The sequence below is a fragment of the Sceloporus undulatus genome, chromosome 7 (genome assembly GCF_019175285.1).
Source record: "Sceloporus undulatus isolate JIND9_A2432 ecotype Alabama chromosome 7, SceUnd_v1.1, whole genome shotgun sequence".
Taxonomy (NCBI): Eukaryota; Metazoa; Chordata; class Lepidosauria; order Squamata; family Phrynosomatidae; genus Sceloporus; species Sceloporus undulatus.
The window spans coordinates 49,660,415-49,686,416 of NC_056528.1; the positions used below are offsets into that span (position 1 = coordinate 49,660,415).

The window sequence follows — 26,002 nt, forward strand, 5'->3', positions numbered from 1 at the left end:
ATGATGATGATGATGATGATGATGATGATGATGATGATGATGATGATGATGTGTGCATCATGTAATTTACAAATACAGACACTATGTTATTCCTATGCAAAACACATGGCTGGTTCTTGCAGCAAAACACAGTGAACTGAAGTCAGTACTTTCATTTGATATTTAGGCAGCGCACAAATGTTGTGAATAGCACCTTCCTGATTGTCAGCCTTGCCTTTCATGAATTTATGACAATCCCTTATTATTGATTTGAGAACCTGACAACGCTACTCACAAGAATATTGAAAGAATCCAAAGACACAGCCATGTTAGTCTGGAAAATCAGTATGCAAGGAAATCCTGTGGCACTTTAAGACTTGAGCCTACTTCTTAGATCTTCAAAAAACAGATTTGCAATAGTCGGATAAATTTCTCTGCGTGGTCTCTTTAAACATAAGGCTTGTGCAGCCTTGCACTAGAACACAAAACAGCCGAATCTTTACAGGAAGGCTTTATAGCTCGTAAATCATTCCTTAACTTTGCCCATGAATGGATCCCATCCCAGACTGTTGCAACAAGCAGTTCCCCTGCGAAGGGTGGAGAGTACAGGAGGTTCTCCAGCAAATCAAGTAAAAAGGTAGGCTTTAAATAAAGAAAGATGGTTTTATCACATCTTAAAGTAATGTGGGATGAGTGAGAGAGTAAGAGGGAGAAGGAGAAGAACCTAGACCTGTTTTAAATCTGGCCCTTCAGTCTTTTAAGAACAGTAGGATGAGTCACTTGGCCGTGATAAGACTCCTGGGAAGCTCATTCGTGGGTAGGCTTTATATAGATGCTTTCCCAAAAAACGATCCATATGTAGCATTAAACTCAAATCTCTTCCTTGGGAGCAGTAACACACCTGTCAAATAAACCAATATTGTGTATTTCTCTGTGGCTGACTGTCGGTTTTCTTGACAGCTTTTGCTGGCTTGGTCTGGTCTGTCTTTGAAGTGCTTTTCATGGTGTTGTTATGGACGCAGATGTCCAGAATCCAGCATGGCTGTCTATATATGGAGTGCTTGGACATGGTCTAGTGTTAGCATGTGCTTGTTTTGCTGCAGCTTCTCTGCACTGATAGGTTGAAGATTGTTGTTGTGTATCTTCAAGCTGTTTCTGATTTAGGTGACCCTAAGGCAGCCCTGTCATGGAGTCTTCTGGGGCTGAGAGTGTGTGGGTTTCTATAGCTGAGCAGGGAATCGAACCCTGATCTCCACCGCGCCACGCTGGCTCTTCAAGGCTCTTCTCCACACTAAGGGCTAGCAAATCCTGCCCACCCTTGTATTCTGGGTTGTGTTCCAGTCTTGCTCCAGGTCCATCCAAACCATGGGGAACCATGCAAAGGCTGTGCCTGTTGGCTCCTCATTCCCAGCAGTTGCGCCTTTATCGATGTCCTCCTTAACCAAGAGACCTTGCAAATCATTATGATTTGTGATGACTTTAACCCTTCAGGGACTTTCAGAAATACTTAGCTAACCGCTTCTCCTCCTCTCTCTTAAGAATCCACAGCGGTTGCCAGTAAAGCTGTTGTCCATTCTTGGTCCTTGCCTCCTGTTTGGTATTGATTTTATGGCATACATTTTGGATGCAGTGTCCTTTTAAAATCAGGAGAGAGAAGGCAGCGACGCATTTTAAGCCGAAGTGGAAATAGCCCTGCTTGTCATTGGAAGAGAACAGTGGCCAAGTTCCGAAATGGCGCCAGCTTGCAGGAGTAACAATGGCCTTGTTCAAACACAGCAAAGCTTTCTGTGGGTTTGGATTCAAAACACAACAGTCTGCAAGTATTCTGGTTATATTCAAACAATCCAAATACAGGCCATAAATTGGGAAGAACCAACTTTCTGTTAAGATGAATGTCTGACGTATATAAAATATTTTTAATCTATTAAATTATAGGGATTGCATTTTATTGTCTTACATGGATTTTATAGTCTGCAGCCCTGAAAACTTTGGCTATAGGACAGAAATGTAGACATGTAAAAAACCTAAACCTGGTGGTTTGGTCTCCATCCCAAGTTTCTGGAAATGAGTAAAGGTCACTGGTAAAGCATGCATCTTGCATGCAGAAACCTGCTGGTTCAATTCCTAGCATCCCCAGGAAGGACTGGAAGACTTATGCATGAAATCCCAGAGAGACACTGCCAGTCATTGTCAAAACTAATGAAAAGTAATAAGTCGGATCAGGGTGGGCAGCTGTGGCCCCCAGGAGTTGTCAACCTACATCAATACTAGCTGGTGAAGCCAGAGGAGAGAGATCATGGGAGTTGTAATCCAAATATGTTTCCCTCCCAGAAGGATGCAGTGAGGTCTGTGGCCAAGTCTCCCTCTCTCAGTCTTAGAGGAAGGCAGTGGCAAAACCACTTCTGAAGCAGTCTTGCCAAGGAAACCCTAGGAGAGGGTCATCATAAGTTGGGGTTGAGTTGAAGACACTTAACAACACCAAGTTTCCTTTGGCTCAGAGATGATGCAAACTCCTTTTACTATTTATTTATTAAACAAAAACCATTTTTTCACTACTCAGTCCTTTCCTTACCTTTGCTTATCAGCCTTGTTTCTGTCTTGACAGGGCGCCAATGCCTCCGCTTTGGAGAAAGAGATTGGTCCGGAACAGTTTCCCGTAAACGAACATTACTTTGGCTTGGTTAATGTAAGTGGCTTTTCTGTGTTACCTGGGCATTTGGGTTTCTTATTTCCTTCCTTCTTCGGTCGTGTTAGAATCCAAAAATTGAAAGGATTAATTCCTGAGCGTTTTGAATTGGTGGATGGGGAGCTATTCTGTAGAAGGGGGGTTCCAGGCCATGATGCCCATTGTGTAGTCCACAGCCATCAAATCTAGTGTCACTGTGTATGTGTGTGTTGTGTGCCTTCAAGTTCTTTCTGGTATCACAGTGTCTTCTTGGAAAGTTTCTTCAAAGGAGTTTTTCCATTTCTTTCCATTGAGGCTGAGAGACTGTTACTTGCCCAAAGTCAGCAAGGCGATTTTTGTGGCTGAGCTGGGATTCAAACTCTGGTCTCCAGAGTCATAGTCCATCATTCAAACCGCTACACCGTGTTGGCTCCTCTAGTGTCACTAAGATGGTGTAACTTGTGCCACACTTCCAAGGGGAGTAGGAGTATGGCTTTTGTTAAAGGCTTTTGTTTCAGAGAAGTGAGATGACCTGGTGATATAAATCCCCTTCAGAAATGATTTAGCCACATCAGATAGGAGGTGAGGGAGGGAGAAATATGAAAGAAGATTATGCAGCTTCAATCAATTATTACTATTGAAAATTGAATTGGATAATTTAATAGGAAAGCACAGCAAACTAGGGCCCACAGCTATCTTTTGCCAATAGAATTTCACTTTTTAGTGGTCTGAGGATCATAGAGTCTGGGTTGCATCTCTTCTCTGTGCCATTGCATCCCATCTGCCTATCTTCTTCCTCTCTGAATCCAGAGGGCCATTGAATAAGACAGATGCAAAACAGCTGCTTCTAGCAATCTCTGGCACCTTGCCGATATGTCCTTGTAAACAGGAAATATGAAATGACTGTCTCACTCGCCTGTCATCTCCCCTTCAGACATTTATCTCTGTTGAAAGCCAGCGACTGGAAATTGGATTTCTTCCACCGTTCTGACCCAGAGGGAAAGCCTACTTTTGTTGGGTCCCTTGGAGCACTGAGTTTGATATTTTGCTCGGGGAGTATTTGGTGGCACCGCTGTGTCCCTTGAGCCATAGCCATTGCCCTCCTCACCAGGCTATTACATGTCACTCTTAACCCGAAGCAAGAGCGTTCCAGTCGGACTCCTCTAGAGTGACATTCATCAGGATGCTAGTCTGTTCTCCCAAATAACTTGCTTTGTCAGTTTATGAAACAAACACAGGATTTGAGTGTCTGCCCAGTCAAAGCTTTTTTTGTTAAAGGGGATGAAGGAAAGATGAAGTTATCTCCATGCCACCTTTGCTCAGCTGTGCCCGAATCTATAGCTCCAGAACTCCTATGCATGCTGTTCCCACGTGTCCTTGAATGTTACCTATTTTTCCTACCATCTGCTTGAAATATATACACATACATACACACACACACACACACACACACACACACACACACACACACACCTTCATCCTTTGCCCACATGTTTTCACTTGTCTGGTAAATGGTTTTGGCTCAGAAACTTCTGAAGCTTGATCCTGGCAACGCACAAATGGAATAATGATTTTATGTAATGTGTTGCTGTATAATTAAATGTCTTCCTTTTTTGATTTTATATAGCCTCTGAAGAAGCCCTTAAGCAAATACATATGCTGAAACAGGTCGGCCTTTTGTAGTCATAAAAGAACCATCTTTTGAGCATCTTGTTTCTTCTGCGGATTCTGTTGGGGGCTCCCCAGTTTATGCTTCTTTCATGTGCTGATGGTGGCTGTTTATTCTGCTCTTTGGAATGATAGTAATCTGTCAGAACCATTTGGGGAAAGGGCAGAGTAAATGGGGCAGGATGGGAGGAAACGATGGTTCCTTTCACCCCATTCCACGCTGCCATTTTGCCACCTGCGAATGGAGCAGCCCTTTTAAGCCGACTTAATTTTGTTTCATCTGTCCATGCATTCTGTTCAGCTTCTGTAACGCTCTGTCTTTTCCTCCCCTTCCTCTTGTAGCCCATTTCTGTTTTTTTAATTTTGTTTAGCAGGCATCATGTAATCCTCTCCTCTCCTCTTTCCATCAGTTCGGCAATACCTGCTACTGCAACTCGGTCCTCCAGGCACTTTACTTTTGCCGCCCGTTCCGGGAAAAGGTTTTGGCCTACAAGGTCCAGCCCCGCAAGAAGGAAAGCCTTCTGACGTGCCTCTCGGACCTCTTCAACAGCATCGCCACGCAAAAGAAGAAAGTGGGGGTCATCCCCCCAAAAAAGTTTATTTCCCGGTTGAGGAAAGAAAATGGTAACTAAGCCCCTTGATCCTCCTTGCCTACTGTGGCGTTGTGAAGACTTAGGGATCATTCCAGATATCACTTCTGCAGGCTGGGAGCTGCTTCATCATATCCTCCTTCCAGGACTTCCCAACCATGGCCATAGATTTGAAGATCTATGGACAGAGGAAGCTGCCTTTTGCTAGTTCAGACCAAAGGTCAATTGATGGGCAGTGCATAGAGCCACATCTGGCTCTCATTTTTTTCGGTTCCCAATGCTCATCACTGCCTCCACTGAGTGCTTTGTTGGAGGAGAAGAATACCCTCCATATCTGGGTCCCCGGAAGTCCCAAGTAAGAGAAGCATTATTAATATAAACTGATGAATGGCTAAGATTCTCATTGGGAGCCATATGTGTCTCACGTAGCTATACCTCTATAACTACTTAGCCAAATGCTAGCTAACCCAAATCTGATTTATAAGCTGTGGTAATTTCTGAGTTGTCAGAGAACAAGGAAATGGGTTTTCTCCCATAGGCACCAAAATGACTTGGGTGAGTCTGGGGTCAGAACTCATAGATTGGGAAGGGCACAAAAGCAGGTCAGTTCTTAATAATGGTACTGATAGGGGTTGGGGGAATTGATTTGGCCCTCCACAGGACGTTGGATGATCATCTTCCTCCTGTGCCCCTCCATTTCTGGGTTTTTGCTTCTTTTCCTTGGGGCTGCTGGTAGCCCATATCTTCTCATCATTCACCCCACTGTGGACCCAGGCTACCATACCCACCCCTCTCCCACCAGTATCCTGGGAGCAAGACAGAATTTAGTACAACGCTTATGTCTTAATGTCCCTGTTCTCTTGTTTCTCTTGCTTCCCTTCATTACCAGAACTGTTTGACAATTACATGCAGCAGGATGCGCACGAATTCCTCAACTACCTGCTGAACACCATTGCTGACCTGCTGCAGGAGGAGAAGAAACAGGAGAAGCAGAACGGCAAGCTCCAGAATGGAAGCGTCGAGAGCGACGAAGGGGAGAAGAACGACCTCACGTGGGTTCACGAAATCTTCCAGGGGACCCTGACCAATGAAACCCGGTGTCTTAACTGTGAAGCTGTATGTTTGTTTGTTACCTTGTGGGTTCTTTTAAGTTCCTCTAAGCTCTTGCCTCTCTGCGCTTCTTTCCAAAGACTCTTGCCTGTTCTTGCATTGTTACTGCACTGTCACTTCCTCTTATTGTAACTAGATGAAAATGTGAACTGCTGTCTAAAAAATTTGTGTGTTAATATTGACTGTGGCAATGTCAGTTGACCACTAAACCTACAACTAGGTAAATACCAGTCGTGGGGGGGTGGGTGGATAAGGAAGTAGAGGGGAGGGTTTTAACCCTTTCTCCAGTCTGGATTGTGCCCCCCATGCCCTTTATTTGCACTAGAACCAATTTTTCTGTGCCAGTGGGACTGCTAGTTTGGTCCCACATCTGTTCCCTAGTGTATACCTCTTATTGCCAGGAGGTTTTCTGAATGGTCGATGCATCCAGACTAGCACCTGTCCTTCATTTTGCTGAGGGGCTTAATAAGGAAGTCCCATGCTCAAACCACTGGCTCTCAACTACTGGTTATTGATCCCCAAACGGCGAAGCTCTTTTGGATAATTCTGACACTAACTGTATGACCACTGTGTATTTTGGAGTTTCAGTTTTGTTGAACGGTCAGTACACATCCCCCTGTGTTATTCCAAATACGTTTGATTCTTTTTAAAAAATGCCTTCTCTACTTTATTCTTATTCTTTTTCCTTAAGGTTAGCAGCAAAGATGAGGACTTTCTGGACCTATCCGTTGACGTGGAACAAAACACATCAATAACACACTGTTTGAGGTAATTAAAATACAATAGGGGTGACAAGATAGAGCTGAATGGTTTAGTAGATAGAATCTGTGTTTTACACAGAAGCTTTAAATCAGGATTGGGCACTTGTGGCCCTCCAGATGTTGTTGGGACTCCAGTTTTTATATGTCATCTTTCACTAGTGGCTAAGAGAGGAGCCCCTTAGGTGCACTAATTAAGGTTTTGAGAAACTAGTGTGCTGCAGTGGTTTGAGTGTTGGACAAGATCTGTGAGAAACCAGGGTTCGAATCCTCGCTCAAGCATGTAAACACATTGGGTGACCTGGTGCAAGAACATTTGCACAGCAGCCCAGAAAAAAGGCAGTGGCAAACCCCTCTGAAGAAATCTTGCCAGGAAAACCTTTAGGTAGAGTCATGCCAAGTTTGGGGGGGGGGGGCAGATAGCAGAGGGTTTCAGGAACCCTGTGGGGTGACTGTGGACAAGGCACTCCCTCTCAGCCTTAGAGATCTTGCCAAGAAAACCCTAGGATAGAGTCGCCACATGTGTTGGGAGTCAGCCTGAAGGTCCATAACAATAACAACGCTGTTAAGATCATGGTGGCGTTAGCACAGGAAATTAGCTACATGGGCCAGACTGGTTGAGGAGTTGCAATCCAACACTTTGGGAGCAAGGAACGGGTAAGAAAATGCTCCCCTAGGGAACTTGAATTTAGTACAGCATCCACCAAGAGAACATGTGGACAAATACAAGAAGGTTTTGACCTGTGATGAAAAGCCTGAAGGTTCAGACTCCTCAATTATTATTGGTATCTATTTCTTTTTTCAGGGGGTTCAGTAACACCGAGACTCTGTGCAGTGAATACAAATACTACTGTGAGCAATGCCGCAGTAAGCAGGAAGCACAAAAGAGGTGAGGCTGAGGTTTTTTTATTTACAGAAATGAATACAATTTGGGGATAATGGTGGTGGTGATGATTACTGGACTAACTCTCCAAGAATCCCACAGCCATCATGATGTGTTGGGGAAAGTATTGAAAGGAAGAAAGAAAGAAAGAATCAAATACTTACCAGTTCTGATTATTTTAAAATCTTACTTTAGTCTTCCTCTAAGGAGTTGAAAGCGGTGTACATGGTTCTTTGGCAACCAGTTCTGCCACACACTTCAACCTCACAATAATCTTATGAGGTAGGTCAGAGTGTAAGAAAGTGATTGGTCCTGAGATCATTTATGAGCTTTGGAGCAAAACAAAAATTTGAACCTGAATCTATGTTTCCTATTGCCAAGGGTCATTTTTCCTTGGAGGTAATTTTTTACAAACTGTTAGAGCTGGGGGCCACATTAGCACTACACAGGTCCTACAAATCCATGGCTTTGTTTCAGCCTCATTTAGTATTAAAAGATTATTCATTTGTTTGCAAGAACCCGCTGACCGTTGTCTTGTTAGGTGCTTTAAGCACTCCAAGATAAGAATGGTTTTGTAACATGGCTGTTGTGTTTGTTCTCTCTTCCTCCCTCTCCTAATCCCTTTGCCTTATTTCATCTTGATTTTGGGGGATCAGGATGCGCGTGAAAAAGTTGCCCATGATTCTTGCTCTCCACTTGAAAAGATTCAAATATATGGACCAGTTGCATCGATATACCAAACTCTCCTATCGGGTTGTCTTTCCATTGGAGCTTCGACTCTTCAACACGTCAGGGGATGCCACAAACCCAGACAGAATGTACGATCTCGTGGCTGTTGTGGTACATTGTGGCAGGTGAGCATTGAGAGAGCATGTTGATGCACCTTCTGTTTATTTTTGTGTTCCCATCGAGAGCGGACGGTCAGATTGAACCAAATCCACTTTTCCCCATTTGGTTGGTGTTACTAGGCCACTTACATTCTTCTCCCCATTTTGGCTTCTCGGGGGCTGAGCAGATGGGCCAGGATAGCCTAGCCCTGCTGGTCCCCTGGGTCGGTCCCTGAGTTGGCAGAGGGACGAGTGGGGATTTACGTACTTGTCCCCACACCAACCTATGACCGCCTACCTGCACAAGCTCCTTACCTTGCTGTGCCATCCCTCGTACTCAGAACCCTCCATCACCACATCTGACACAGAAATGAGGTGCCTGGCTTCACCCCCATGGCCAGGCGCCTCGTTTCCGTGTCAGAAAGAGATAAAGCTTCAACATCTGCTACCTATGTAACCTCTGTCCTTTGTCTCCAGTGGTCCAAACCGTGGGCATTATATCACCATTGTGAAGAGCCATGGGTTTTGGTTGCTGTTTGACGATGACATTGTAGAGGTAGGTCTTTGTTTCACACCTAGTTTTTCTTTCTTTAAAACAAAAAAATACCTGGCATAGGCTTTTGAGAGGTTTTTAAAGGAAGGCCTGTTTGACTATAGCATTTGTCAAAAATTACCTTTGACATTTTAATTGTATGTTTCATGCCATGTTTAGTGATGTTAACAGTTTGATGTTGTTCTTTTGTATGTTTTAACTATGTTGTATTTGTTTTAATTTGTAAGCTGCCTGGAGACCCGGTTTTGGGGGAAAGGCGGGTTATAAATAAAGACAACACCAACGGTGATAATGCTAGATGGTGGTGACAATGATGATAAGTATGCTTTTTTAAGTCACTCTAAAAATGTAATTTTATGCAAGCGGTAGCAGCAAAATTCCATTTGTCTCTTCACCATATTTTCCTTCCCAAAAGCTCCTGTTTTGGGTCATTATGTGTCGCGTAGTGTTTTGAGTGTTGAATGAGGACTCTGGGGGACCAGAGTTTGAATGGGTTTTCATGGGTGAGTAGGAATGCAAACCTTGGTCTCCCTGTGTCCCAGTCTGAGGTTCAATCTACTATTCCACACTTGCTCAGATGAAATAAGCAGTAAGGCTATTTTCCCTGCTAATTAATTCCTTGCCTTAAATTGCAGAAAATCGATGCTCAAGCAATTGAAGAATTTTATGGGCTAACATCAGACATTTCCAAAAACTCAGAATCTGGATATATCCTCTTTTACCAGTCAAGAGACTAAGATGGGACATTTTCAAACAACTTCCGTGCATACAAAAGAAGGGATCAAGTCTGTGCCCAGACTGGACAGCTTAGTGCTTGTAAAATCAAATTCTCATCATTGCTTTAGGACCACAGGAGATCAACAGGAAACTATCTGGGCCATTTCCTTCCAAGAGGAGGCCTGACTGCCATTAACAAGGATGCAATGCGCTCTGAATTTCTTTCTGGGCTCTTTTATACACGCTAACTTCCAAAAGCTGTCTTACCTCTCTGCTTGAAACCGGGCTTCTTAATTGCTCAAGAACCAAGGAAGAGGCAGCATTGTAGAACTTATACACAACGCAATGAAAGCCCCAGGCTTTCCTTTGGTTTCTGATTATTGTCATTTTTCAGTGTTCTAGCAGAATGATTTAAAACTTTCCCCGTCGGTCTTAGGACACGAATGGGAGAAGTTGCTGATTGGTTTGGATGGCTCGGGACATCTGGCTTGGTACTGGGTCAAGTTGTACGCTTTGTAATTTTGCATATGGAGAAAAGAGAAATGGCCAGAATTCTGCACAGGCTATTTAGTGATATATGTATAACTAAGGATGCATCGACACTGTAGAAATAATGTCGTTTGATACCACATTAAGTGCTGTAGTGCCATCCTATGCAGCTTTGCCTTCTCATCCAAAGAGTGCAGGTGCCTCACAAAACGACAAATCCCAGGATTCTGTAGCCATGGCAGTTAAAGTGGTATCAAACTGCATTATCTCTACAGATGTAATTGCACCTTAAGTATCACCTCTCAGCCTGAGCCTCTGAAACCTCCTTTCCTGGGCATCAGCTGCACCAAGAGAGGGAGGTCTGTTCTGTTGGCGATCAATGTGTGGATGGATGACGTTTTCACTGCCCTTCTGCCAGTGAGTGAGGTTGTGACATAGAAGTGTGTCAAGGGTCTGATTCTGGTTAGTGCAGACTCACTTGCTGTTGGAAGTGGGGTGGAAATGTCAGCTACTCGCACCCCGATTTCCACCAGAGCAGACCTCTCTTTTCCCTTCTCTGGGTGCAACTGATGCCTAGTAAAATAGGCTTGAGGAGAGGGCCATTAAAATGGTGGCGATAGTGCCATGATCATGACTACGTAGGGATCATGAAGAGGGAGCATTCATGGATGTGTAACTCCAGGTTATACGTTACGTCCAAAAGTGTGATACAGAACTCCCACCAATAAGTATGTTTTTCTACAGCATTCTGAATTTCCTCAAACGCGTCTTCTCCCCTCCTCACTGTCTCTGTCTCTTCCTCCCAAATAGCCTTGATAGTCATTTTTGTACATTTTATCATCTATTATTACTTCTTTTGAGGGCTCTTAGTTTTTGGAAAGAGGATTAACTTAGAACCATGACTCTGCAAGAGATCACAGAAGGAGAGGAGAGCCTTAGGAGTCATGTTCAGCCTCAAAGCAGAAGTTGCCGTATTTCCGGAGCTGTTATATAAGCCAAAAGTGCCCTCTACTGAAACAGGATCTGTTTCTAGTGTTCATTTCGTTGCATATTAAAATCCGGCACGCACATGCACTCACACAGTTTTAGGAACAGATCTCCCCGCTATAAAATGCACATGAAGCAAAATGAACTTGAAGCAAAATAGATTAGGAGGGTTAATGGATGTGTACGTTTCCTCCCCCTGCTCTTGGAAACAAAGGGGAGCGAAAGAGAAACCTTTTATGTTAAGACATACAGATGCTTTTGGAACCTGTTAAACTGCTTCCCCATAGAATTACTGCCTATTTTCTATGTCCCCCAAGAGCAAAATAGGGTTGTCTTGTGAAAGACTACATAGAGTCTACTTACCAGTATTATATACTGTAACAGCAAGGGATTAATAGAAAATCTATGCGCAATGGAGAAGGCTGCACAGGTATTGTTTCACTTCCTCAAAAATGGTTTTTAGTTGTGTCACAGCTATCTCCATCTGTTGGGTAAGGAAGAGCAGGAGCAACTTGGGAGTATTGAGACATAGGAATGGAAATGGAAACCTGGTTTTCCATGTGATGATAACACTAACTCTGTCTCAGCTTTATCCTAAGCTGACCCATCTAATCTGCAATGGCAACCACCAAAAAAATCTATTAAATGCAATTCCATAATTTGTGCTCTCTTTCTTACCAAGACATTGAACTTGTCCTCCTATTCTTTGCCTTTCTACAGCAGTGATGAGCATCACCTTGCTATTGTCCTCTATAGCCTTCATTAATAATCCAGTCTATATTTTTTTAAATCCTAGCGTTTCCAAAACTGGGTTGAAGTTAGCATTTCACAACTCGACTACTTCAGGAAGAAAACTGCTTTTCTTCCCCAGTTAAAAGATAATGTCTAATATGCAAAAGTAATTGCTTCTTCAGGGGTTGTCACACCTAATAAAATAACCATTGAGAACAGATAGAAGACAGTACATTGTGAGTGAATTTTCCCTCTTTGATAGAAGGAAAGCCACTTTAACCTGTTATCAGCCATCTTGTAGTCTTGGGCGACTTGCAAAGGAAGGCAGCAAAAGTAACACAAGAGAACACTAAGCTTGTATTTTGTATATTTGGTGATAATGTTTTTACAAATAGAATACCTGACTTGAGAAAGAGAGGAAGAGAGAAACTATAGAAAGATATATGCTATAGATTAAAAGTGCACTTTTGCTACAGATTTATAAGGGAATAAAATTGGAAGTGAGTAGTATGGCATTACTTCTGTATAATAAATGACCCCCCAGATGTCTCCAATAAAGGTCAAGTATGGTGAAACGGCTCAAATGTTTGCGTGTGTGAGTGCGTTTTAACACAATGTCAGTTTGGATTAGCTTGGAGAAGAGAAGAATGAAGGCTGACGTGATTGCTATCTTTAAATATCTGAATGGGTGTCATATATGTAAGATGCCAGCTTGTTTTTGGCTGCTCCAGACACTGGAACATAAGGCAATGGATTTGAATCACAAGATGGGAGATTCCACCTAAACATTCGGAAGCACTTTTCTTTTTTACAGTAAGACATATTCAGCATGGGAAAAAATGGATTCTCCATCTTTGGAGCTCTTTAATGGGCATCTCAGCAGTGGAATTAAAAACTAAATCTTCAGCAAGAAAATATGAATGCCATGCAGTTAAAAATACCACAGTAAATTATTGGTTGGTTTGATTTGTATTCTGCTTTTACAATATTCGTTTTTGATGTATTGAAGCACTCCATTAATGTGGTGGGGAATTCCATGCACGCACCCTGAATATTTGGTGAATGGGTGGAAATTGTGTGGATAAATTGGGGTAGGGGTTGTTTTGGCTCATGCGTAACTAAAAATGCCCACTCTTCTTCCATTCCCAGGATGATGGTACCCCTACTTCCCCTTTGAAAGGCTGTTGCATCCCTGGCTGCCTTGCCTTCCCAGCCTTTGCTTCTCGCCTGGGAGGTTTCGGCACCACTGTCCTTTTCTGTCAAGAGCGATTACAGAGACTGGCCTTTGGGAGAGCTAGGTGGGAGGAAAGCTGCGCAAGGTCCATTATACAATGCCTGGGCTCCGAGTTGCGCATGCTGTGACACATGAGGAGCAAGCAAGATCGTTTTGCACAAGATTGGGGAACAGTTGATTGTTAAGGGGATGCATTGACCCTCCATGCAGTGGTTCCCGACCTTCCTAGTGCCGTGACTGCAAAGGGGTCGCAACCCACAGATTGAGAAACGCTGCACTAGAATATGGCAGATTATGACACCAACCCTTAGGAGACCCCTGTGAAAGGGTTGTCCGACCCCCGAAGGGGTAATGACCCACAGGTTGAGAACCGCTGCTCCAAGGGGATTTGGGAGGGCCATATACATCCATGCAAAAATTGATATATGCCCCCAGTGTCCCCTAGATGGTGTGTGGGACAATTTCCCCACATCATCGGCTCTCCTTGGGCCATTTTGGGTCCAAGAGAGTTGCAAGAGGTCTTTCCACTTGCCTATTTCAAGGCATCGGGTGAGTAGGAGTACGTAGTAGCTGTCACTTCCTAGCATCTCAAACTGAGAAATGTTTCCATGCGCACAGGATTGTGTATTTGAATTGACATCCTCGCATGCCTATGGCATATATATGTCTGTCCCTGGCTTCCACTCCACCAAAAGCATCTGAGGAAGTAGACTAGTTGGCAAAAGCTCATGCTGCCAAATTCTTTTTCAGTTAGTCTGAAAAGTGCTACAAAAGATCTCTCTACATACTGATGTTACAGACTAACGGAGCTATATATTTGAATTTAGAAATGTTTCAGCTGGGTGCTGCCAAGCTGAGTAAGTAAGTGTTTGGGGGCCATCATCAGTCGTAACTACAATTCTGGAACTCATCATTGTCATTTTGGTGATGATTCTGATGCTACCTTGGCAACATGTCTTTCACTTTTCTTGAGTCTGTGAGTTAAGAGTAAGGAGCTTGCACTTTGTGCCTGAGAAATCATTCGTGACTTTGGGGGGGGGGGGAATGTTGGAAGAGATGAGTCACGACTTTGCGTCCCGAACCGGTTCTGTCCTGGAAAAAATAATAATTAATTACAAAATGATCTTCTCAAATCAAACGTGGTTCGTGAAGCTCCTTTCATCTTTCTCCTCCATTGCCATCACCACACAGTAAACCCATATGATCACTCTTGAGTCAAGTGTAAAAAGAAGAGGAAAATAGTAGCAGCTTTGAATGACAGTCACTAAAAGCATCACAGCTAATTATATTGCAGAACCGAGAGAGAGAAATAACTTGAAGGATTGAGGAAGGTGCTTTTCCCTGGGAGGTTTCCTTTTAAAAGATGCTCGGCTCTTCCCATGCGCATGCATTTGTCTCATGAATGCTGGGATCATGTCTAGCGTCATAAAAATCCCTTTGGAAGTTTGTGGTTCTGCAGAAGGAGATAGAAATCCATAACAATCTCGTAGTAGCTCAGGAGTACCTTCTTTGAGGTTCCACAGCAGGCGGTGGAAATCCATGATGGACTGATAGTAACTGAGGTGAACAGTCTTAACCAGAAATTAGGAACAGAAAGTCAGTTTTGCAGGTATGCTGCCTCTTCTGTAAGACATGGCTTTGGATGATGGAGGATAGTGATGATGATGGAGTTTCTCTAATGCATAATGGCATCTAGAGCTCTCCAAACCAAGATGTTCATGATTGTTTTTCATGAATGGCTTGGGAAAAAGGTCAGAGACGGATGCCACATTATGTAACTCCTCGGGTATTACCAATGGTCCATTAGTTTTCCATTAAAGGAATGATTTGCTGGGTCCGCTGGTTCCAAGCAGAGGTCTGGACATTTGACCAGGTTGGTACCAGCAGTGCTATTCCTCCTCCTTTATGCGCTCAGGATGCAAATCCTTGACTGTCATCATATCATGAGAAGGATGAAACAAGTGATACAATCCAAATCAGTCATTAATTCTTTTGCACGTCTCTGTTTACAATCCATCTTGCTTATTTATACTTTTAAAGGATGCTGGTTGGCTTGCAAAAATCAATTTGGGAGCGCTCAAGGTATTTTCGTTACCAGACTTTGGCGAGCAACCACTGCACTTCGGACTTCCCCAGATCCATGGTACTCTGACTCCTATTTCTCCTTGCTCAGCCTCCCAAAACCTAAAGCTGTCTGAATCATACATATACTGTATGGGGAAATTTCCAGACCCAGAAGTGATGGGATATCACACTGGGAGCGACTTTGCGCCAATGTTTGCCATAATTTGGAGTCTAGAATGCAGCCAAGAAATCTATACTGACTGTGGCTTTTGAGAAATTCTCTGCACAAAAATCTCCTCCTTTGCAAACTAATTCTTGCCACAATCTATGGCAGTTCTTGCTGGACATGGGCCCTGGCTCTAGACTCCTTTGATGGGCAAGGTCTCTGGGTCTCCCGGTCAACTTTGGTCCTTATCATCCTGCTTTTTGGCGTCCGAAAGCCACCAACCACATCCTTCGCTGGAAGAAAACCCCAAGGTTGCTTGCCTTGTCAGAGCGACACACGTCCTGGTCACTCCAGAGATATCGGTGCCATCATGACGGATGCGTCAGTCGCTGAACAGAAGCAGAGTGCCGGTTGCTATAGTGATCATTCATTGTGATCTCCTTGGAAATAGGAAAAGGGGGAACGTTTTGGGTTGACATGTATGGTTTCGCATGATAAGGGATAAATGCAGCCCAGGAGTGACTAAGGCAGAAGATGGATGCAACTGTGCAGAAATTGAACTCACCAGAGGGTTCCTTTGGTGCAGCTGGAGCCCAGGACTTCTGGATATTCCCATGCCCATAGGATCATAGAAGAGATCCCCAAGGGTCATCCAATCCAACCCCATTCTGCCCTGCAGGAATACACCATCAAAGCAGCCTCCAAAAGGTGGCCATCCAGCCTAAAAGCCTCCAATATCCCTGCACTATGTTGGCATCATTGCACTGGTTTCAATAGCAGGAGAGAGCAATCATCATCATCATCAAAGTACAGGATAGTACTTACATTGACCCATGGATAAGTCGACTCAGGTTTTCAGAGTCAATTTTTTTTTACTAAACCTCCTAGACTTATCCATGAATATATACAGTGTATTGTGCATTTTGGTATCCCACTTCGAGGCAGCTTTTCCTTAAGAGACTGGCTTGGGATTGTTTTGGCAATCCCTCTCTATTAGGCTGCGATGCCACAAGTGAAGCCAAAAGCACACTTTGCAAACTTCTCAAAGGCCCAGCAAACCATTTGCAGGAGAAGAAGGAACGATGACCGCAGAAGAAGAAGCAAGCTGCCAAAACAGGGAAGGAGGAGGCAAGTTACGGAGGAGGAGTGTATAAAAATAGAGTCATCAGATCAAGCTGTATTGTATTGTATATTATTTTTGTAGCTGCGAAAAAGGAAAGCGAGCGAATGCCCAACCATATGTCAGCAGCTCTTGAAAGGACTAAAACGGATCCCGTTGCCATCAAGGTTAAGGGCATCAGGAGCGGGTGTGAAAGGGAGACGCAGGCCAAGATCTGAAAGCGTGGTTTTGTAGTATAAACCCACACTTAGGTACTTACAGGGTGGTTGCGTGCCACAACCCGGCTGGCATCCAGTTGGGGGCATATATGTACATAAGTTGCACATTACATACAGGGCCAAAAAGCATTGCACAACTATAATATTTTGCTGATAGTGTTCCATTGTGCCTCGTCTTCACACTGTCATTGCATATCTTTTGCTTTGCGTTGCAGTTGTGCAGTCTATACTTTGCAGTGTGCTGGTGCTTTGCGATGGTGCATTCTATACTTTGCATTGTGGTTGTGCATTGTGTATGGCCCAGGTTCGAATCCTGGCTCATCCGTGGAAACTTGCTCGGTGCCCTTGGGCAAGTCACACTCTCTCAGCCTCAAGGGAAGGCAATGGCAATCCGCCTCTGAAGAAACATGCCCAAAAAAAGCCCCATGGTTGGTTCGCCTTAGGGTTGCCATAAGTAGGAAACGACTTGAAGGCACACAACAACAACAACCACAACAAATGTATATATGACTGGAGGGGAAGAAAGAAAGAGGATGCTTAGATGAGGCGGGGGCATTTCTGTCATTGTCCAAACACGCCATTATGAAAGCCAGATGCCCCAGTTTGGAGAAGGTTTGAGGCTTTCTCCATTGTCAGTTTGCATTAACTTTTCTCAGTCAAAACCCGTTCTGCCTTCAGCTTTCTTCTGTCAAGAGAGACAGCTGCCTCTTTCCTCTCTTTTCCTCTTCAATGCGCCCCGCACCAGATATGTGAGGTTTGGTGTTGCTTCTGCACCCGGTGACGGAAATCAAAAACAACACAATTCCACACCAGCTTTTGTATACTAGAGCCACCATGGCGCAGTGTTGGACTATGACTCCTGAAACCAGGGTTTGATTCTCCGCTCCAGCATAAAAACCATTAGGTGACCCCTAACATTCGCTGAGGACCCCCGTGAATGCGGAAGAACCACAATTAACAAAAACACTATGTTTTACCAAAAAGACACCTCTCTTCTCTAGGAATTTCTGGGTCCTCCAGTGCAACTCTCTGGTCAACATTTGCCAGACATCGACCAAAGAGTTGAGCCGGAGGAGCTACAAACATCTAATTGAGTGTTCTCTCTAGGAATCTCTATAGGTCCTTCAGAGCGACTTTTGGTTAAAGTTGACCATAGAGTTGCGCTGGAGGACTTAGAGATTCCTAGAGAGAACATAGTCATCAAAACCGTGAATAATCAAAGCCACAAAAGTCAAAGCTGCAAATGTGGAGGGATGAGAGAGAGAGAGAGAGAGAGTGTGTAATATTTTCCTTTAAAATCATTTTACCAAGTTTACACCTGAAGCAGACAATTCTGTCTATGTAAATACATATAGTGGAGTGGAAACCAGGGTCACCTATATATGCCCTTGGTATGTGCAGATGCCCATTCAAATCCAAAACCCTTTGTGTATGGAAATGAAGTAGCAAAAGCCCAGTTTTAACAAGGGTTGGTCATTCATGAACAAATGCCAGGAACCTTTCTTTCAGCGAGTCTCAAAGATGCTAGAAGACCTCTCTACTACATACTGAGTCTACAGACTAACACGGCTATGTCTTTGAATTATACATATCTAAAAGAATTCAGGGTTGATTTCTCTCCAGCCCAAATAAGTTGATTTTCTTCCTATCCACTTTCTTCACTGTCCAGCTCTCCTAAATCACAACGTTACATAGAAATGGGAAATACTGTGGCAGGGACCATCCTAACTTTAGTACTCAGTGATATATATTTCTACGCTTTAAGATCTTGCCTAGTTTCCAGCGGGTTTCCATGGATGAGTAAGGATTTGAATCTTGGTCTCCAGAGTTGTAGTGCAATGCTCAGACCTCCGCACCATGCTGCCTTTCTTTCTCAGCAGATTACTAGAATGTGCAAATCTGTCCTGGATTGTACTGGCAAAATTCAGATGTCATTTGCTCTTAACTAGACCAGATATAATGTCTCCAACTAAGCAATGCCAACAAATAAGGAGGAAAATGAGAAACCCTTATTTTTCCAGCCAGATGGTGAAAGTGACACATTTCTACAAGAGCTTCGAATGGGACTGAAGATGGCGTGGGGAAATCAATAGAAACAAAGTGATGTCTAGCAGCTAATGGGCCTTGATGCTTCCTTTTCTGCATTCCTACACTGTTTTATGCGCAGTGCTGGTGGTTATGGATCCTGAGCTATCAGAGGAAAACATGGGGATCCCAGTCCGACCCAGTTGGGCTGGAGTCTCCTCTGTTGGGAATGGCTGGGGTCTATGTGGTCTACTGGTTTATATGCACTAATGTCCTACATTTTGCTGGGTTTTGTCCTCCTTTGGGGTTGATAGGACACTTGGTCACCCTGGGAAAGGAGGCAGCCCTCCTAGGCCTTGAAGGCAGCCTGAAAGTCCATCTTGATCTTGGGAAAAGAGGAGGAGGAAGAAGGAGAAGAGGAGCAGGAGGAGAAGAAAGAGGAGGAGGAAGAAGAAGGAGAAGAGGAGAAGGAGGAAGAAGAAAAATAGGATGAGGAGAAGGAAGAGGATGAAGAGGAAGAAGGAGAAGAGGAGAAAGAGGAGGAAGAAAAATAGGATGAGGAAAAGTTAGAGGAGAAAGAGGAAGAAGAGGAAGAGAAGGACGAAGAAAAAGAAGAGGACAAGGAGGAGGAATTGTTTTTATTTATTTTATTTTATTCATTTCCACCCCACCTTTCTCCCCGAAGGGACCCAAGACGGCTCACAAGAACAGTCCTAAAAACACGTTGCCATCAAACAATTCAAACATCAGCTAAAAGCAATATAAAATTACAAACATTAAAATTGGAAAAGGTGGGGGGAGAAGTGGAGGAAGAGGAAGAAGAGGAGGAGGAGGAAGAAGAAGAAGAAGTAGAAGAAGAAGAGGAGGAGGAGAAGGAAGAAAAAAGAAGGGGAGGAAGAAGAAGAGGAAGAAAAAGAAGAGGAAGAACAGGAGAAGAAGGAAGAAAAAGAAGGAGAGGAAGAAGAAGAGAAGAAGAAGAGGAGGAGGAGAAGGAAGAAAAAGAAGAAGGGGAGGAAGAAAAAAAGAAGAGAAAGAAGAGAAAGAAGAAAAAGAGAAGAGGAGAAAGGAGAAGAAGAAGGAAAAGGAGGAACAAAAAGAAGAGGAGCAGAAGTGATGGGATAATCACACTGGGACGACTTTGCACCAATGTTTGCCATATTTGGAGTTCTAGAATGCAGCCAAGAAATCTATACTGACTGTGGCTTTGAGAAAATTCTGCTGCACAAAAATCTCCTTTGCAAACTAATTCTTTGCCACAATCTATGGAGTTCTGCTGGAATGGCCCTGGCTCTAGAATCCTTGATGGCAAGGTCCTGGTCTCCCGGTCAACTTTGGTCCGTATCATCCTGCTTTTGGCGTCCGAAAGCACCAACCACATCCTTCGCTGGAAGAAACCCCAAGGTTGCTGCCTTGTCAGAGCGACACGGTCCTGTTCACTCCGGAGATATCGGTGCCATCATGACGGATGCGTCAGTAGCTGAACAGAAGCAGAGTGCGGTTGCTATAGTGATCATTCATTGTATTCTCCTTGGAAATAGGAAAAGGGGGAACGTTTTGGGTTGACATGGTATGGGTTTCGCATGATAAGGATAAATGAGCCCAGGAGTGACTAAGGCAGAAGATGGATGCAAACTGTGCAGAATTGAAATCACCAGAGGGTTCCTTGGGGGAGCTGGAGCCCAGGACTTCTGGATATTCCCATGCCCATAGGATCATAGAAGAGATCCCAAGGGTCTCCAATCAACCCCATTCTGCCCTGCAGGAATACCAAACCATCAAAGCAGCCTCCAAAAGGTGGCCATCCAGCCTAAAAGCCTCCAATATCCCTGCACTATGTGGCATCATTGCACTGGTTTCAATAGCAGGAGAGAGCAATCATCATCATCATCAAAATCAGGATAGTACTTACATTGGACCCATGGATAAGTCAACTCAGGTTTTCAGAGTCAATTTTTTTACTAAACCCTAGACTTATCCATGAATATAAACAGTGTATGTGCATTTTGGTTCCCACTTCGAGGCAGCTTTTCCTTAAGAGACTGGCTTGGGATTGTTTTGGCAATCCCTCTCTATTGGCTGCGATGCCACAAGTGAAGCCAAAGCACACTTTGCAACTTCTCAAAGCCAGCAAAACCATTTGCAGGAGAAGAAGGAACGATGACCGCAGAAGAAGAAGCAAGCTGACCAAAACAGGGAAGGAGGAGGCAAGTCACGGAGGAGGAGTGTATAAAAATAGAGTCATCAGTCAAGCTGTATTGTATTGTATATTATTTTTGTAGCTGCGAAAAAGGAAAGCGAGAGATGCCCAACCATATGTCAGCAGCTCTTGAAAGGATAAAAACGGATCCCGTTGCCATCAAGGTTAGGGCATCAGGAGCGGGTGTGAAAGGGAGACGCAGGCCAAGATCTGAAAGCGTGGTTTGTAGTATAAACCCACACTTAGGTACTTACAGGGTGGTTGCGGCCACAAACCCGGTGGCATTCAGTTGGGGCATATATGTACATAAGTTGCACATTACATACAGGGCCAAAAAGCATTGCACAAACTATAATAATTTGCTGATAGTGTTCCATTGTGCCTCGTCTTCACACTGTCATTGCATATCTTTTGCTTTGGCGTTGCAGTTGTGCAGTCTACTACTTTGCAGTGTGCTGGTGTTGCGATGGTGCATTCTATACTTTGCATTGTGGTTGTGATTGTGTATGGCCCAGGTTTCGAATCCTGGCTCTCCGTGGAAACTTGCTCGGTGCCCTGGGCAGTCACACTCTCTCAGCCTCAAGGGAAGCAAGGGCATCCGCCTCTGAAGAAACATGCCCAAAAAACCCCATGGTTGGTTCGCCTTAGGGTTGCCATAAGTAGGAAAACGACTTGAAGGCACACACAACACAACCACCAACAAATGAATTATGACGGAGCTAGGGAAGAAAGAAAGGAGGACGCTTGATGAGGCGGGGGCATTTCTGTCATTGTCCAAACACGCAATTAATGAAACAGATGCCCCAGTTTGGAGAAGGTTGGGCTTCTCCATTGTCAGTTTGCTTAACTTTCTCAGTCAAAACCCGTTTTCTGCCTTCAGCTTTCTTCTGTCAAGGAGACAGCTGCCTCTTTCCTCTCTTTTCCTCTTCAATCCGCCCAGCACCAATATGTAGGTTGGTGTTGCTTCTGACCTGGTGAGGAAATCAAACAACAACACAATTCCACACCAGCTTTTGTATACTGAGAGCCACCATGGCGCAGTGTTGGACTATGACTCCTGAAACCAGGGTTTGATTCTCCGCTCCAGCATAAAAACCATTAGGTGACCCCTACATTCGCTAGGACCCCCGTGAAGAGGAAGAACCCAATTAACAAAAACCCTATGTTTTACCAAAAGACACTCTCTTCTCTAGGAATTCTGGGTCCTCCAGTCAACTCTTGCGTCAACATTGGCCAGACATCGACCATAGAGTTGAGCCGAGGAGCTAAAAACGTAATTGAGTGTTCTCTCTCGGATCTCTATAGGTCATTCAGAGCACTTTTGGTTAAGTGACCATAGAGTTGCGCTGGGGGACTTGGAGATTCCTAGAGAGACATAGTCCTCAAAACCGTGAATCGTCAAAGCCACAAATCAAAAGCTGCAAATGTGGAGGGATGAGAGAGAGAGAAGAGAGTGGTGTGGTGTAATAATTTTCCTTAAAATCATTTTAACCAAGTTTACACCTGAGCAGACCAATTCTGTCTATGTAAATACATATAGTGGAGTGGAAACCAGGGTCACCTATATATGCCCTTGGTTATGTGCAGATGCCCATTCAAATCCAAAACCCTTTGTGTATGGAATGAAGTAGCAAAGCCCAGTTTAACAGGGTTGGTCTTCATGAACAAATGCCAGGAACCTTCTTTCAGCGAGTCTCAAAGATGCTAGAGGACCTCTCTACTACATACTGAGTCTACAGACTACACGGCTATGTTTTGAATTATACATATGTAAAAGATTCAGGGTTGATTTCTCTCCAGCCCAATAAGTGATTTTCTCCTATCCATTCTTCACTGTCCAGCTCTCCTAAATCACACGTTACATAGAAATGGGAAACTTGTGGCAGGGACATCCAACTTAGTACTCAGTGATATATATTTCACGGCTTTAAGATCTTGCCTAGTTTCCAGCGGGTTCCATGGATGAGTAAGGATTGGAAATCTTGGTCTCCAGAGTTGTAGTGCAATGCTCAGACCTCCGCCACCATGCTGCCTTTTTTCTTCACGCAATTACTAGATGTGCAATCTGTCCTGGTGTACTGGCAAAATTCAGATGTATTTGCTCTTAACTAGCCAGCCAATTAATGTCTCCAACTAAGCAACTGCCAACAAATAAGGAGGAAAATGAGAAACCCTTATTTTTCCAGAGATGTTGAAAGTGACACATTTCTACAAGAGCTTCGAATGGGACTGAAGATGGCGTGGGGAATCAATAGAAACAAGTGTGTCTAGCAGCTAATGGGCCTTGATGCTTCCTTTCTGCATTCCAACTATTTATGCGCAGTGCGTGGGTTAGGATCCTGAGCTATCAGAGGAAAACATGGGGATCCCAGTCCGCCAGTGGGCTGGAGTCTCCTCTGTTGGGAATGGCTGGGTCTATGTGGTTACTGGTTATATGCACTATGTCCTACATTTGCTGGGTTTTGTCCTCCTTTTGGGTGGTGATAGGACACTTGGTCTACCATGGAAAGGAGGCAGCCCTCCTAGGCCTTGAAGGCGCCTGAAGTCCATCTGATCTTGGGAAAAGAGGAGGAGGAAGAGGAGAGAGGAGGGCAGGAGGAGAGAAAGAGGAGGAGGAAGAAGAAGGAGAAGAGGAGAAGGAGGAAGAAGAAAAATAGGATGTGGGAAGGAAAGGACGAGAGAAGAAGGAGAAGGGAGAAAGAGGAGGAAGAAAAATAGGATGAGGAAAGTTAGAGGAGAAAGAGAGAAGAGGAGAGAAGACGAAGAAGAGGGACAAGGGGAGGAATTGTTTTTTATTTTATTTTATTCATTTCACCCACTTTCTCCCCGAAGGGACCCAAGGCGGCTCACAAGAACAGTCAAAAACACGTTGCCATCAACAATTCAAACATCAGCTAAAAGCAATATAAAATACAAACATTAAAATGGAAAAGGTGGGGGAGAGTGGAGGAAGAGGAGAAGGGAGGAAGAAGAGGAGGAGGAGGGAAGAAGAGAAGAAGTAGAGAAGAATGAGGAGTAGAGAAGGAGAAAAAAAGAGGGAGGAAGAAGAAGGAAGAAAAGAAGGAAGAAAGGAGAAGAGAAGGAAGAAAAAGAAGGAGAGGTAGAAGAAGGAAGAAGAAGAGGGAGGAGAAGAGCAAAAGAAGAAGGTGAGGAAGAAAAAAGAAGAGAAAGAAGAGAAAGAATAAAAGAAGAGAGGAAAAGAGAAGAAAAGAGGAAACAAAAAGAGAGAGGAGAAGGAGAGAATAAAAGAAAATAAGAAGAGAAGAGAGAAGAGCGGAGAGGAGGAAAGAGAGAAAGGCGGGGGGCGCGCCTGGGAAGCTTATGAATGAAAGGCGTCGGGGGGGGGCGCGCCTGGCTCTCTGTTTCTCTTTCCTTTCCTTTCCTTTCCTTTCTTTTTCTTTCTTCTTTCTTTCTTCTTTCCTTTCCTTTTCCCGCGCTGCGCCTTTGAAGGAGGGGGTCCTGTGTGTTGCAAAGAGGGGTGTGTGTGTGTGTGGTGTGTGTGTGTGTGATGGAGGTTGTGGTCCTGGGGGCTCCTCTGATTCAACAGCTTTGCAGCTGAGCCTGACTCCCCGAAGGAGGCAGCCAGGCACAAGGCAAGCTCTTTGACGTCAGAAGAGGGGAGCAAGCAGCAGCCGAAGCCAGAGAGCAGCAGGAAGACTGGAGACTAGGAGGGCATCCAGGGCAGCAGCCGCACCGACCAGACAGCAGCATCACCATCATTGATGAGTAGTGATTATTGATTAGTCTATCCTTATTGCCCTGCCATCCTAGCCAAGGACGGAGGCTTAGGCTCCCAAGGAGAGGAGAAGGACGGGGAAGAAGCCAAGGAAGAAGAGCCACATCCAGACATCTCACAAAGGTAAGAGGGGAAACGGGGGGGGGGGGGAGGACACCTCAAAAGCCAATTGGGAGAAAAACCCCAGCAGCGACCCACTCCCTGCTACCCTCCTCTACTTCTTCCGCTTGCTCCCCCCTCTCTGCCCCTTCTACTCTGCCGCCTCCCCTCTCCCCCCACCCTCTTCTCCTCTCCCCCTCTTTGCCCCCTCCCTTCCCTTCCCCTGCCCACCTTCCAGTCTCTCTCCTGCACCCCCTCCCCTTACTCTCCTCTGCTCTTCCTCCTCGCCCCTTTGCCCTCCCCCTGCTCCTCCACTTACTCTCCCTCCTGCCACCCTTCCCAGTCCCTGCTCCCCTCCCTCTCCTTTGCTTCTTATCTCTCCCCTGCTCCCTTCACCTCCTGCTCCTCTCCCCTTACTCTCCCTGCTCCTCCCATCCTCCCTTTGCCCTTTTAACATTCCCCTGCTCCCCTCCTCTTCCCTCTTGCTCACCCTTCCCAGTTCTGGTCCCCTCACTCTCCTCTCACCCTTTGCCTTCTTACCCTCCCACCTGCACTATTCTCTTGCTTCTACCTCTCCTCCTGCTCCCCTCCCCTTACTCTCCCCTGCTCCACCCCTTCCCCTCCCTTCCCCTTCCCTCCTGCCCCCCTCCCTTCCACCCCCTCTTCATTGCCCTCCCCGCTGCTCCCCCACTCTGCCTCCCCTCCTCTTCCCCTCCCTCTCTCCTCCTTGTCTCCCTTCCCCTCCCTTCTTTTGCATAAGGAACCGCCGAGCCCTAGGAAGGCTTCCCGCCAGTGACGTCAAGGCCCCCACTCTGTTACTCCCCTCTCAAGCAATGAATGGCTGGGTGTGGGAGGGGAGGGAGTGCATGGTTGTGTATTGCAGGGAGGCAATGAGAATGGGGGGGGGCTTGTCACATCCTAGGGCCCCCTTTGCATGGGGATGACAAATACACCACACACAACACACACACATACCACACACCTCCACCTGCACTAGAAGTGGGTGCTCCCCACTCTTTACAGGACCCCCCCCAAAAAAGCACACTGGCAGCCCATCCCACCTTTCTCTCCTACCCCCCCAAAATGGTTTTGGGGGTGATTCCTCCTTCTTGAATTTATATTCATGGCAATTGCGGAGTCTGTGTCCTCCGTACACAATCCCTACATTTCAGTAAAGGTGGTGGG

The 26,002-nt window shown here is 44.9% G+C and overlaps 1 protein-coding gene across 2 annotated transcripts in view; it reads left to right on the top strand.

The window, feature by feature from the left end:
* Positions 1 to 12,537, top strand: part of LOC121936295 (ubiquitin carboxyl-terminal hydrolase 12-like) — a 17,683-nt gene extending 5,146 nt beyond the window's left edge. For both annotated transcript variants that reach the window (XM_042478391.1, XM_042478392.1), the window contains exons 2-9: positions 2,585 to 2,665; positions 4,723 to 4,936; positions 5,792 to 6,018; positions 6,704 to 6,780; positions 7,576 to 7,659; positions 8,310 to 8,507; positions 8,958 to 9,036; positions 9,669 to 12,537. In XM_042478391.1, coding sequence (XP_042334325.1) covers positions 2,585 to 2,665; positions 4,723 to 4,936; positions 5,792 to 6,018; positions 6,704 to 6,780; positions 7,576 to 7,659; positions 8,310 to 8,507; positions 8,958 to 9,036; positions 9,669 to 9,770 — 1,062 coding nt within the window. In that variant the 3' untranslated portion in view covers positions 9,771 to 12,537. The remainder of the gene's footprint in view (positions 1 to 2,584; positions 2,666 to 4,722; positions 4,937 to 5,791; positions 6,019 to 6,703; positions 6,781 to 7,575; positions 7,660 to 8,309; positions 8,508 to 8,957; positions 9,037 to 9,668) is intronic.
* Positions 12,538 to 26,002: the final 13,465 nt, after the last annotated feature.